Source organism: Opisthorchis viverrini, assembly GCF_000715545.1.
Source record: "Opisthorchis viverrini unplaced genomic scaffold opera_v5_247, whole genome shotgun sequence".
In the NCBI taxonomy this organism is placed as follows: domain Eukaryota; kingdom Metazoa; phylum Platyhelminthes; class Trematoda; order Opisthorchiida; family Opisthorchiidae; genus Opisthorchis; species Opisthorchis viverrini.
The window spans coordinates 175960-188697 of record NW_008751901.1 but is presented as its reverse complement, the minus strand read 5'-3'; the positions used below and the strand labels follow the sequence as shown (position 1 = coordinate 188697).

The following is a 12738-nucleotide window of genomic DNA, read 5'->3' as shown; positions in this document are numbered from 1 at the left end:
CTCATTTTCCAGTCCCCCCATTCGACAGCCCTTTGACAGGGCTTGATCTATGCACCAATTTATCATCTCCCGCCTGCAACGTGCAGCTACCTACCCGCTCAATTCATTGGTCAACGAAACTTCGGCAGTTACAACCACTGCACGATGAGTACTCGGTTATTACAGCTGAAAATGATGATGATGATGTGATTGAATAAAGAAAAGAAAAGGATACTGTCTGTACAAAACACTTAACTTCTGAAAAATCGTCCGAAAATCTCCCACGTTTATTGCGTGGGCAACACCAAAACGTATGCCCTTCCGCCATGAGAAAGACGTTTACAGATCCGGAAACTCCGGTTGGTATGAGAAAATGGGTGTGGAAAGAGCGGTACATGGAACTGGTTATCCAATGGAGATTTAAGTAAGCAAAAAAGCCATTGTGTTATAAATACCATTAAAACATTCCTGGAAAGTCCTCCAGTAAAAATTCTGTAGTTCATCGACCGTCCGTACTTTCAGTGATAGAAATCTCGGACTCTCCGTTTCAACTTGTTAATTTTCACTCGACACAGGGTTAGCATCTTTCCCCATTCTGTAGTGTCCCTGCTTGAAAAACTTCTACCTCTAGGCAACAGGATTCCGTTGGGTTGCAAAGTTTCAGCTGAAAGGACTGAAATTTGTCTCAGATTTGGACTCATCTTCCTGACCTCGGTCAATATAGCAACGATACTTCAGTTGCTATGCAAGCTAGTTCGGAACCGAATGACCAAAGGGATCGTAAATTTAAGTTGATGATCACTTTAAAGACAGGGGAAAAATATGGCCAAAAATTTGGCGGACTAGCCGCAAGAAACCAAATGATGAAAATAGATGGTCCAGTTAAAAAAGTGCTTCTGCTCCGGTGGGCTAGTTACGATCATGCAAGTCTTAGTTCCAACCGGGATTTAGATGCACTTCCTGAAAACACCGGACCAAAGATAGATTATTTTCTTTTTTTTCATTTTGTTTGTAGAAGTCCACCTGTGACTCCACTAGATGAGTGCTGGGTTGCGTACAGGAAGCCTACTTTGGGGGAACGAGAAATGCGACCATCTCTTCACTCTGAACCGTTTTGCATCTACATTGATCAACTTCGATTCATGCCGGACTACTGTTCCGTTTATAAGGTGAATAAATTCGAACTGAATATGTGAATCAAGTGAATTAACCTGCAGCAAGCTCGTTGTACGCTTATTCGATTTATTTCTATTCTCCGTAAGACCCTGACGATTTAGGAAGCTTCAAAAATTGGGGGCTGATATATTACCACAAACGGATTTAAATTAAAACTATGAACTGACCACCTAATTAAGTTGAATTTCAACTTTCACTTCATACCAAATGCTATTTAGAGCGTGGAGGATATTCGTGAAACGTAGTTTCGACGTAAGTTGTTTTGTCTTTGAAATTTCATACTCACGTCAGCCTTTTTTTAAGTTTTGCAGCTTAATTCAGATTAAAAAGGCACAACCAATCTTCAAATCCAATGCTACTTGAGTTTGTAAGTAGTGCGTTTGAATGATTACATGTATCACTGTAACGCAAACACATTCATTCTTGTTGAAATTAAATGTGTGCACTGGCAGAGGTGTTACCGAATGCACCTGCTTTGTGAGAATAAATTGGGATCTAGCTTACGAGAATACTGCTCAGGCGGAATGAGAGGAACTCTAGTCATCTATTTCTTTATCTAAGATAATGTGAAAACAGTAGAACGTTGGTTCAAATTAAAGTCTAGAGGATGCTGGCATTATCTTTACGTCTCAAACAAGGCAAGACTTTACGGTGCACAAAGCTCGATAGTTATATGGATGGAACCAATGTTCTTGGGACTTCAACATTCGTGTGGCCTTGCTTCCCTGTGGTCAGAACGATTTAGTTTAGTTTAAGCTACGGTCTGTGTGTTTGGTAGGCACCCGACACATTAGAAAACCGATTAAGAATTGTGTATGAATGAATGCAGCTCTTTCACAATGCGGGACTTGTCCACCCAGAAACTGTCGGATAATACTGTTCTACAAAACCGCACTTTTTTAGGACCGGTAACAAAATCGACTGAGAACCAAAATATTCTAACCGGTTCGACTGGAAACGCGGAGAATCGGCCGGAAAAGTGGGAACAGCCATTTATCCCATAATCTCTACCAGTCTGCCCCCCTGGCTCACTTACTCATTTGTTCATAGCCACACCACTCTCGTTTGAACGGCCGTGTTCCTGTACTGGCGTTAGTGTTCTGGCCAGTCCACACCAAAGGGAAGCACTGGACTCGAGTTTCGCTCTTATTAGAGCTCATCAGCAGTGTATAGCCAATGGCGTGCCGGGATTTGAACCCCGGACATCTGACATGCGAGGCGAGCGTGTAACCACTACTACACCAACACACGTTGGACGCATCTGAATTATCATGTCTGAACAAGCGAAACGTGTTCACACTTGAGCGATGTGATTGGTGTGCCCGACTCATCGAACGATGACCCAGTAACTGTCCTGGTTGTGACGATCGATTGACCCGCCAGTCAGGACTTCCCAGTTAGGTAGCGTGACACACTCTTGAAACCCACTGGGCAGAATTTTGGTTGCAATTTTGAACAAACATACCTATCCCGCAAAAACCCCAAAATCACTCATTTGTCCCTTGGCTTTCGGTGAGACCTACTATCTTGACCAGACCCAAATTGTTTCGATGCCCAGTCGATCCTGATGCTATTTGTCACATTTCGTCATTATAGAACATGGAAAATGATTTCACTCCGCACTTTGAAGTGTCACGAGTACCCTGCAGCGAAGAAGACTGCGGGAAAGTGAAAACTGAGGGTAGCACGTAAGTTAACTCGTATGCTGCTGAATTCGAAAGAACTCGGACAATTTCATCTGTTCGGCCGAAATTTCATCCTGCAGAAGAAGTCGGTCTTTACGAAAAAGCAGAGAAGTGCTCTGCTCGATCGTTTCAGGGTGATTAAGAACCACTAGCAGCGCGTATCTCACGAAGCTCCAGGAGACTGGAACTCGCGACCTAACGGCTAGTAATCGACAGTGTTATTAACTCGCTATTGTTCCTGTTTATGATGTAAAATTGATGCTTTTTGGCATTGTGAGTGAAACAATGAAGCCAACAATCTCCTTCTCATAACCTTTGACTTCATACTGTTTCATTCGAAATTTAACTTAGACATAATACAGCGCCAATCATCCTTCTGTCACGGAATTCACATCACGTGGTCACGTGTTGACCAGCCCCTTGGCTGACGACTTTTCGGATGAACAATCCACTGGAATTGTGAATTGTGAACAAATTATGAAGTGCCTCTTGACTTTTCGGTGTAGACTGATTTCTTTTCAAAAGGAAGGCTCGATTAAAATAGTCCTGATTCCCGTCATACAATCGCTGCTTAATTTGCCCCCCCCCCGAGTGTCTTCCAGTTACACACATATCGATCTACACTGATATGCAAAAGCTTGACTAACTAGGCTGCCAACAGTTACTGATGAACAGCATCCTAGAAGATGTAGGATTCTGTTGCGTCACAACAGCAGTATGGACTGACTGCTCTTGGGATTTATGAACGGATGGCCGTCCCACGCACAAATTGTGCATAGTGCTTGTGGGCAGCTAGAGTGGTTGCAAGACACCAGCTGTTGTGCACATTGCAACCTGCATCGTTTCTCAGTTTGCTTGGAGGGTTTACAATTTGATTACTTGATGCTTTCGGTATGAGTGAAGAAGAGTTTAGACGAGTCAGAGACGTGCTTAGGCCTTCTAATCACATCAGGCCTTATCAGGGTCCAGTTAACGAAGTCAGTTCCCAGACTTGCAGACACATTATAGTAGATAAGACAATATGGCGTAAGGTGAAAATAAATAACACTGTGTTGCGCGGTACAAGTCACACTAGAATTCATCACCTCATTCGTGCACGTCACTTTCATGGGCTGATAACACCTATTGAATGGGAATCGTGTGTGCCGACTTCTACTCTTAAAGTGCAGTTCCATGCACGTCTCGTCTAATTTCACTACCCTAGGAAGTTGGTTATGCTTATGGGAGAAACTAAACTAGGGTTAACCAAGTCTGGTGCGTTTCGATGAGAAGTTAAATGCTCTGCTTTGCTTGAAGTTGGTTCTCCATCCTTTAAGGAATTCATTTTAATAATAGACTATATTACATACACACAGTCCGACACATGAAATAGGGAAGCGTCTGAAAGAGTTTCTGAGATAACTTGGAAAGATTTTGAGAATGATTTTTTTCTGTGAGGCCATATTGAAGTCGTGAAAACAAGATGACCTTAAGCATACTTTGGTTCATGTGTGTTTCTCGTGATAATCATCATATCAGAAGCATTTTCACCAGGTCGTTTTACGCAAGCACTACCATGAGTTACAATTCCTACAAAAGTTCACCGATATCTGAAGCCTCAGGCCACACACTGTCAGGCGGTGAATAGTACACCACCGAAAATCACGCGAATGCGACAATAAACCAGCTGTAGTCAGTCAAGGTAATAAATCTTCTCAGTTCAACCGTGATTAACCAGACTCGACCGGATGGCGATCCTGGTTGGAAGCTTTGGATATCTTTTTAATGAAATTTCCTTCAAGGATTAATTTCCCCAATGAGGGGGTAGTTGTGTTGAGTAGAGTAAGAAGGTTACCAAGTGCTAGAATCTGATCTAAATACCGTAGGTTATCCAAGCGGCAAAGAAAATTCCGGAGAAGGCCCAAGAGTTTGTGAGTGCGGATGACTGACAGCGGGGAAATGTGGCTGGGATCCCACAAACAGTACGATAAGTAAGTTGGCAAGTAGGACAATGGATGAGCAGACGGACATACAGAGAAACGGGTAGGTGGGTGGGTGGGTAGATATATAGATAGATAGATAGATAGATAGGATAGATAGATAGATAGATAGATAGATAGATAGATAGATAGATAGATAGATAGATAGATAGATAGATAGATAGATAGATAGATAGATAGATAGATAGATAGATAGATAGATAGATAGATAGATAGATAGATAGATAGATAGATAGATAGATAGATAGATAGATAGATAGATAGATAGATAGATAGATAGATAGATAGATAGATAGATAGATAGATAGATAGATAGATAGATAGATAGATAGATAGATAGATAGATAGATAGATAGATAGATAGATAGATAGATAGATAGATAGATAGATAGATAGATAGATAGATAGATAGATAGATAGATAGATAGATAGATAGATAGATAGATAGATAGATAGATAGATAGATAGATAGATAGATAGATAGATAGATAGATAGATAGATAGATAGATAGATAGATAGATAGATAGATAGATAGATAGATAGATAGATAGATAGATAGATAGATAGATAGATAGATAGATAGATAGATAGATAGATAGATAGATAGATAGATAGATAGATAGATAGATAGATAGATAGATAGATAGATAGATAGATAGATAGATAGATAGATAGATAGATAGATAGATAGATAGATAGATAGATAGATAGATAGATAGATAGATAGATAGATAGATAGATAGATAGATAGATAGATAGATAGATAGATAGATAGATAGATAGATAGATAGATAGATAGATAGATAGATAGATAGATAGATAGATAGATAGATAGATAGATAGATAGATAGATAGATAGATAGATAGATAGATAGATAGATAGATAGATAGATAGATAGATAGATAGATAGATAGATAGATAGATAGATAGATAGATAGATAGATAGATAGATAGATAGATAGATAGATAGATAGATAGATAGATAGATAGATAGATAGATAGATAGATAGATAGATAGATAGATAGATAGATAGATAGATAGATAGATAGATAGATAGATAGATAGATAGATAGATAGATAGATAGATAGATAGATAGATAGATAGATAGATAGATAGATAGATAGATAGATAGATAGATAGATAGATAGATAGATAGATAGATAGATAGATAGATAGATAGATAGATAGATAGATAGATAGATAGATAGATAGATAGATAGATAGATAGATAGATAGATAGATAGATAGATAGATAGATAGATAGATAGATAGATAGATAGATAGATAGATAGATAGATAGATAGATAGATAGATAGATAGATAGATAGATAGATAGATAGATAGATAGATAGATAGATAGATAGATAGATAGATAGATGGATAGATAGATAGACAAATAGAGTATAGCTAGTTTGGTACACTTTACAGTTCCAGGTTTAATACAAAACCGTCTCGACAGGGACGGTGGTGTCCAGGATAGTCAATTATAGCTACGAATACTTCTAGGATCCGTTTTGTGTTTTGTGCAATCTTACTCGCGTATCTTCAGTCAAAGTCTCAACTCGTTGAACTCCGATTGTTTTAAAAATAATATTTCAACCATAGCCTGCAAAAATTTGACAATTGTGCAAAACCTTCTATACCCGTAAAACAGTACTTGGCCGAACTTACTCGTACTTACCCCAAAGTGGGTTTGTTCGCCCTCCAAACAACTCCATTTCAACTCATATTCCTTCTGGCTGGTGACAACATATCGTTGTTGTAAGCGGCGGCTCAATCAAGCGTTTACATGCATGAATGTACTAATGAATTTTGGACTGGGTTACACAAACATTTGTGGCAGGCTGAAGCGCAACAACTCTCCGGTTAATGGAGTAGCTTAGTGCCCTCAGTGGCATGCACTGACACTTGTGAGTAGGGTTAAGCTTTGGACCAAATAATACACATGGCATCTCTACTCAGTCTACCCTCTCAGAGCGACTGCTCGTGATCCTTGTTATTAGGATATTTACGGGACAATTTGTTATTCTTCGGACATCAACAGCAGCCTTAGCATATAACAGGGCCACAACACCGTTTAGGATCAGCATTGAAAGCAGTTACCCAGTACACTGCTTTTGAAAACGCATGCGGAAATGTCCCTCGACACGAATGTTTCTTCCCGAGGCGGAGTAGCATCTTGATGTATGATTTCTGCACCACACTGATCCGGTTTAGCTACCCTCGGGTACTCTATTGTGAATGATATGAGTAAGCTTAAGAATATAGTGTTCCTTTCAGGTGAGGCGTCACACATATTTAACAATCTGTCATAATTGGAATTATTAGTGAAAATTGACCGGCTCATTTACTATTCATCTCCTCGCACTCACTAACTACTAGTGTTTGTCTAACTTTCACAGAAAAACCACAAGGTTAGCACACTTCCATTTTTGAATAGAGACTCACTCAGGACATTTTTTGTCGTGATTGCGTGATATGGGCTGAGTGTCACAGGAAACCTACTTAACAGAGGACCCAACGAACTGTGTGAGTTTGGTCTGCGTTTTGCATAGTATTTGAATTTCTCTACTCTTGAATGATGGTAGTTGATGGTTGATAGTTGACCAAGTTTTATTTTTTGTCACCTATTTAAGGTGACTGGCACGTTATTGAATACTGGCTGGGATTCAGAAATGCCCGATATTCTGGTGGTTCCTGATATGACGATTGGTTCGCCACTGATCCCAAAGGGAGAACGGCAAACTCACCACACACCAGGATCTCTGATACGATCTCCATTGTTTCGAACAAAAGACAGAATAGTGGTGCAGGTGGAAAAGGAGAAAGCCCTATCGGTGAACTCCCTGCTGTTCCTACAGATCTACACTAAGCGGATCACGGATGGAAAAGTTTGCATCGTTGGAAATGTCCTAATGCGGCTGTTTGATGACCAGGTAAGGATTGCGTTACGTGTGGAAAAGAGGAATAAATTTCTTCACCTTCAGTTGCATCAAGTTGAGAACAGTATTTTCTTTATTGCTAGGCGTATCCCGGAAGGCAGTTGGATACAATATCACAATCAATCAATCAATCAATCAATCAACAATCAATCATTCATTCAGTCAATCAATCAATCAATCGACCGATCGATCAACCAGTCCGTCAGTCAATCAGTCAGTCAATGGAGCATTCTATCTATCAATCCATCAACAGATCAGGCAACCAGTTAAACTATGTATCTATCTATCTGTCTATCTGTGTATGTTAATAATAACGGATTCACAGATCAAATTTTAAGCAGGAAATCCAATATAGTTTAATAAAATCCAACAAAGCGGTGAGCATAATCATATTTAACGCTCTTGGGACGAAGCTAGAATAGAAGTGAATGGTTAATCGAGACACGTTTATAGACATATTCCAAAGCATTGCGTTAATTTGTGATGCAGTACATTTGGTGCGCCGGTACAACGTAGTACGAGGCGCGGCAAACTTAATACGCACTGATGACGTCGTCTGGGTTGGTGACGAAACGTTTGCAGGCACAGCAAACAGGACACAGACCACCTACACAACCCGAGCTACTACTATTCGTCACCAGAGCAGCTAATTTTCCGTTAGGTAAATCAGATACGCTAAGCTGAGGAGCAATGAAATTTCGGTCGCAATCTTTAAGGGATAGAAAATATTTACTTGCTGAGGGAATCTTCTCCAAATTTATGGGGAAGCTTGCCGAGGATCCTCAAGTACCATCGAACGGACCCTTATTATCATTGAAAAGTAAATTTATTATTTGATCTTGTTACTGCGCGTTTTCAAATGGTGATTAAACGCGGGAAATACGTTAAACTGTGCAACCATTGTCACAACAAGCCCGAAAATTCTCTTTTTGATTATGAAGTGAATTTCTGTCGAATTACTTTACCTTAGCCCTCCGTGTCTGAAAGAGCTGAATCAGTTTGGCTTTGCTTTTTTTTTACCGACGTATCAGGGTATTCTTCATCTTGGTGGACATCAAAAGCGCTTATGCTGTCGAATCCCAGAACATCTTCAAGCGTATGATGCCAAAACGATCTACTGGAAGGACGAATTGGAGGCGACTACTTTCATCCCTTGTGCCACTATCTGCCTACGTTTGCTTCCCTACACAGAGGTACGTCACATTTGGTGCAACATGCACTCTCCATCACAATGCGCCCTATTCTCAAATGTCATTTACAAAATGAGTTGATTTTACCCCCCCCCCGTCAAATTGTGTCTAAAAACAGTGGATTTCTTCAAGGATTTTAGAATCAACTTTATCGCGCAAGCTCACCGTTAGATATGCTCCAAAATTCACTCTAAAAATGCACCTAATTCGAAGGAAAGCGAACGTGAACTTCCCGTAGCAATCCACTAATAACATTCACAGACAATATTTTTTTTATTCTCGTCGAAACGGTTGCGGCCAATTGCCTATGAGCGATTTCTTCCGGCTTCTCCGAGGGCTCATCTGGCAAGCCATTTCTCTGGCGAGTGAAGGACTTCTGGTTCGAGTCCTGGACAGGGGTTCAATCTTCCTGTTGGTATTGTGTGTACCTCGGTGCTTTTTCAAGCCAAGTCATTTAAATCCAAAGCGAATGTCGAAACGACGTTCGGCTGGCAGGCACAGGTCTGTCAAAGACGAAGGATGGTTGCCCTGAGTGACTTTTAATTTAGACTGACTCGAAGTATGCCAGCTTCAACCTCTCAGTCAAGAGCACAACAACAAAATTAGTTAATCTACCTAGTTAAAGAATTCGAGGCTTAATTCTCATGAGTGCATATCAAAGTGGGGAAAAGCACTGAACTCGAGTTCTGCTCCAATCAAAGCTCATTAGCAGCGTATATCCTTGGCTGTGCCGGGCCTTGAACTTCTGACATTTGACATGTGAGTCGGGCGTGCTACCGCAAATCCAGGTTGCCGAATACGAGAATGTAATACAACGGTTATTCTTTTCCGTTGCCGAAGTTTTTCCTTGAAGAAGTGTATTCCCAAGAACTCCCGTAACCACCGTTTAAAAGGTTCGGAGTGGTTCCTTCGAAGTTCCATCACCAGATACGTCTTCTTAGTTCTTCATCATCTCGAAGAAAGATATGATCAGAACCAGACAGGGAAAAGGAGTCGTCAGTCAATAAGTGAAAACCGAATGGGGTTGTGTCTGAAAACGGAATCTACGAAGTTCATCAAAGCGTTCTGTGTACACCAGTTGGATGTAGCGGGAGTCTTAGCCACGTTAGAACATCAGCACTCTTTGGATATCGTAGTGATTCCTTCACTTGACCTTTCAACTGGTAATTTTACATTACTAGCCTAGTAACCAGGTGAATGAAGACACTTGTCACTTTTTCACATCAATCTGGCGCTCGGTATTCGCACAGTGGATTTGAATTTTGAAAAGCTTTTACGTGTCTCTGATGGACCAAAGCACTCGAGCAGTTGAGTTCAGGGTGCCGGTCCAAACTTATGAGCCCCATTTAGGTATCCCGGGGTCTCAGCGATTCTGGGTAATTATTCCACCAGACCTTTCCGCCAAAGGTACGATTGCTCCAGTGGACAATAGGATTTGGTGAGCGGCGAAAATATGAGCGTATATTATGGTGTTGTTTGATTTGAGCACACACAACAAAATGCAACATTTTAACGCAAAATGTTGTACTTCAGTCGTGAAGGTTTTGTAGCTAAGAGCCTCGGACATCCATCACTCCCGTTTGAACAGTTATCCTTCAGTTATTCTGGTGTATCCACATCAAAGGGTCGGGGGAAGAAGTGGACTCGGGATTCGCTCTTATTAGAGCTCGCCAGCAGGGCATATCCAATGGTCTTGCCGGGGTTTGTACTCCGGACACCTGGCATGCCAGAAGAACGCGTTATCTCCATCCCACCAACGCACATTGGACGCATCTGAATTCTCTGAATTCTCACGTCTGATCGGGCGAACGTGTTCAGCTTGTGGGGGCTAATCGGTCATCGAAACTGGGACAGTTACTGGGTCGTCATATCGATGATGAGTCAGGTATACCAATCACGTCGCTCAAGCGTGAACACGTTCGCCTCGTATGTCAGGTGTCCGGAGTTCAAACCCCGGCACGGTCATTGGATGTGCACTGCTGATGAGCTCCAATAAGAGCGAAACTCGAGTCCAGTGCTTCCCCCCTTTGGTGTGGATTCACCGGAATAGTTGCGCCAGGTCAAGAGAACGACCTTTCAAACGAAAGTGATATGAATGTGAGCAATACACATCCCGCAAACCCCACAGCATACACTTCTTGTCGTTTCCTTCTCAGTGTGGAAGCTAACTGGTAAACACGAGAAAAATATGCAGAACAAAACTAAAGTGGAATTATCCCGTTGAACGATAATACAAGTTTTATATAGTTCTGTTGTAAGTGCGCTCCTCAAAACATCTCTTGCTACCCAGGAACCAATTGAGGCAGCTGCTTATCGCGAACGAAACTATCGGTCGATTGAAGCTGAACCGACAGAAATGGAATGGGAGATCTATCACCTATTTGAGTCCGAGCCACAGACTACATGTTTCTATGAATACGTACAAAAGCAGCACCGACGAAAGCAGTGGACATTCAGTCCAGGTGAGTGCCTCAAAATTTGCTCATGGACGCATTGCGAAGAGGATTAGTGGCAGAAAAACTTATCTGCGCATCTCAAAATCTTCAACCAAAGTTAAAATACAATGTGTGATGGACAGAAAAGTTTTCGGCTGATTGGGTTGACCTTGACGCCCTTTTCGAATGACATTTGTGAACGCGAGTTTTAATGTGGTCATAGAAACTAACCGAAGTCGAAGTATGTCCAGAGTAGTTAAAGGGGCGCGCTTACGGATAATCTGAGGGTGGGAGCATAAGGTGGGATGCATAGCTGAGTGCATCAGGAGAAACTAACTTGGTGATCCCGGAATAACGAGTTCACATCATAAACTAGACCTGATCAACCCTGAAAAATCAGTCTATACAGCGTTTATTAGCGAGTGGGGCTATTCAAATGAGTCACCACTTGTTCAGGGGCCAGGTTGTCGACCTGAACACCACCCGCCTATTGGCCTTACTTTTGATCACAGCTTGTCTACACTTATGAAGTGATGTCAGGTAAAACGATTGAATGCTAATCATGAAGCTGGTTGCGTTGTGACTACTTTCTAGCAATACAGCGTGGGTGTGCTTAAATCCTAGGAAGTTAACATATCCACCTTAATTGCTAATCGTCAGCCGAGTTTAGGTGGATCCGACACGTGACTCTTGTGTTAATGGTTTCAGCCTGGACCACTTATTAGCCAACCAGTTTCTTCAGTTATCGAACTGAGCTTTCCGAATCTGAGGGCACTCCTAGCTGCGCAGGGAAATTCCAACCCGATGGTTTGGTAATATTCGGAACTTGTAGTATATGGTAACTAAATAAGCTCGTTTCATTTCCTAATGACTTCCTCCTCGACATTGTGATCCTAAGGATGACAATGTCACTAACGGTAACCTTGATGAAATGCTACTACCGGATAGTCCGCTGCCGATTTCACGTTGTGCTAATGGACATCACGATGTCATACTGGAAAAGGTGCGATAGTGCAATGAAACTTGAAGAAATCGACTGATGATGCCCGTATCTTGACAGTAGGAATAAGTGGTGTCGGTGCTGATGCCCATCCATAGGTCGTGTGTAGGAGGGTTGACAGCCTGCTTACAGCGGGCTTCTGCACGCACATGCACTGTTCTTATTGCCTTGGGTTTACATCGGTGTCAAGAGCTTTCACACAGCACCACGTGGGAGTCCTTGCAAGCTGCCTTTGACTTCTTATGATGCACAGGCTTCCACTGACTGCCAAATCCTACTCCATTTCGGCCACTCACCGGGTCCTGTGGGACGTTCGATGGCTAGTTGAATAAAAGTCTGACTACTCAT

The 12738-nt window shown here is 41.6% G+C and overlaps 1 protein-coding gene across 1 annotated transcript; it reads right to left on the bottom strand.

Moving 5' to 3' along the window:
- Positions 1–2192: 2192 nt before the first annotated feature.
- T265_14703 (hypothetical protein) lies at positions 2193–12738 on the bottom strand (the record flags this gene model as incomplete). The annotated part of the gene is made up of 4 exons (XM_009174853.1): positions 2193–2504; positions 10573–10783; positions 10998–11103; positions 12687–12738. Coding segments are annotated over 4 exons (681 nt in total), but the record flags the coding sequence as incomplete, so codon positions are not given.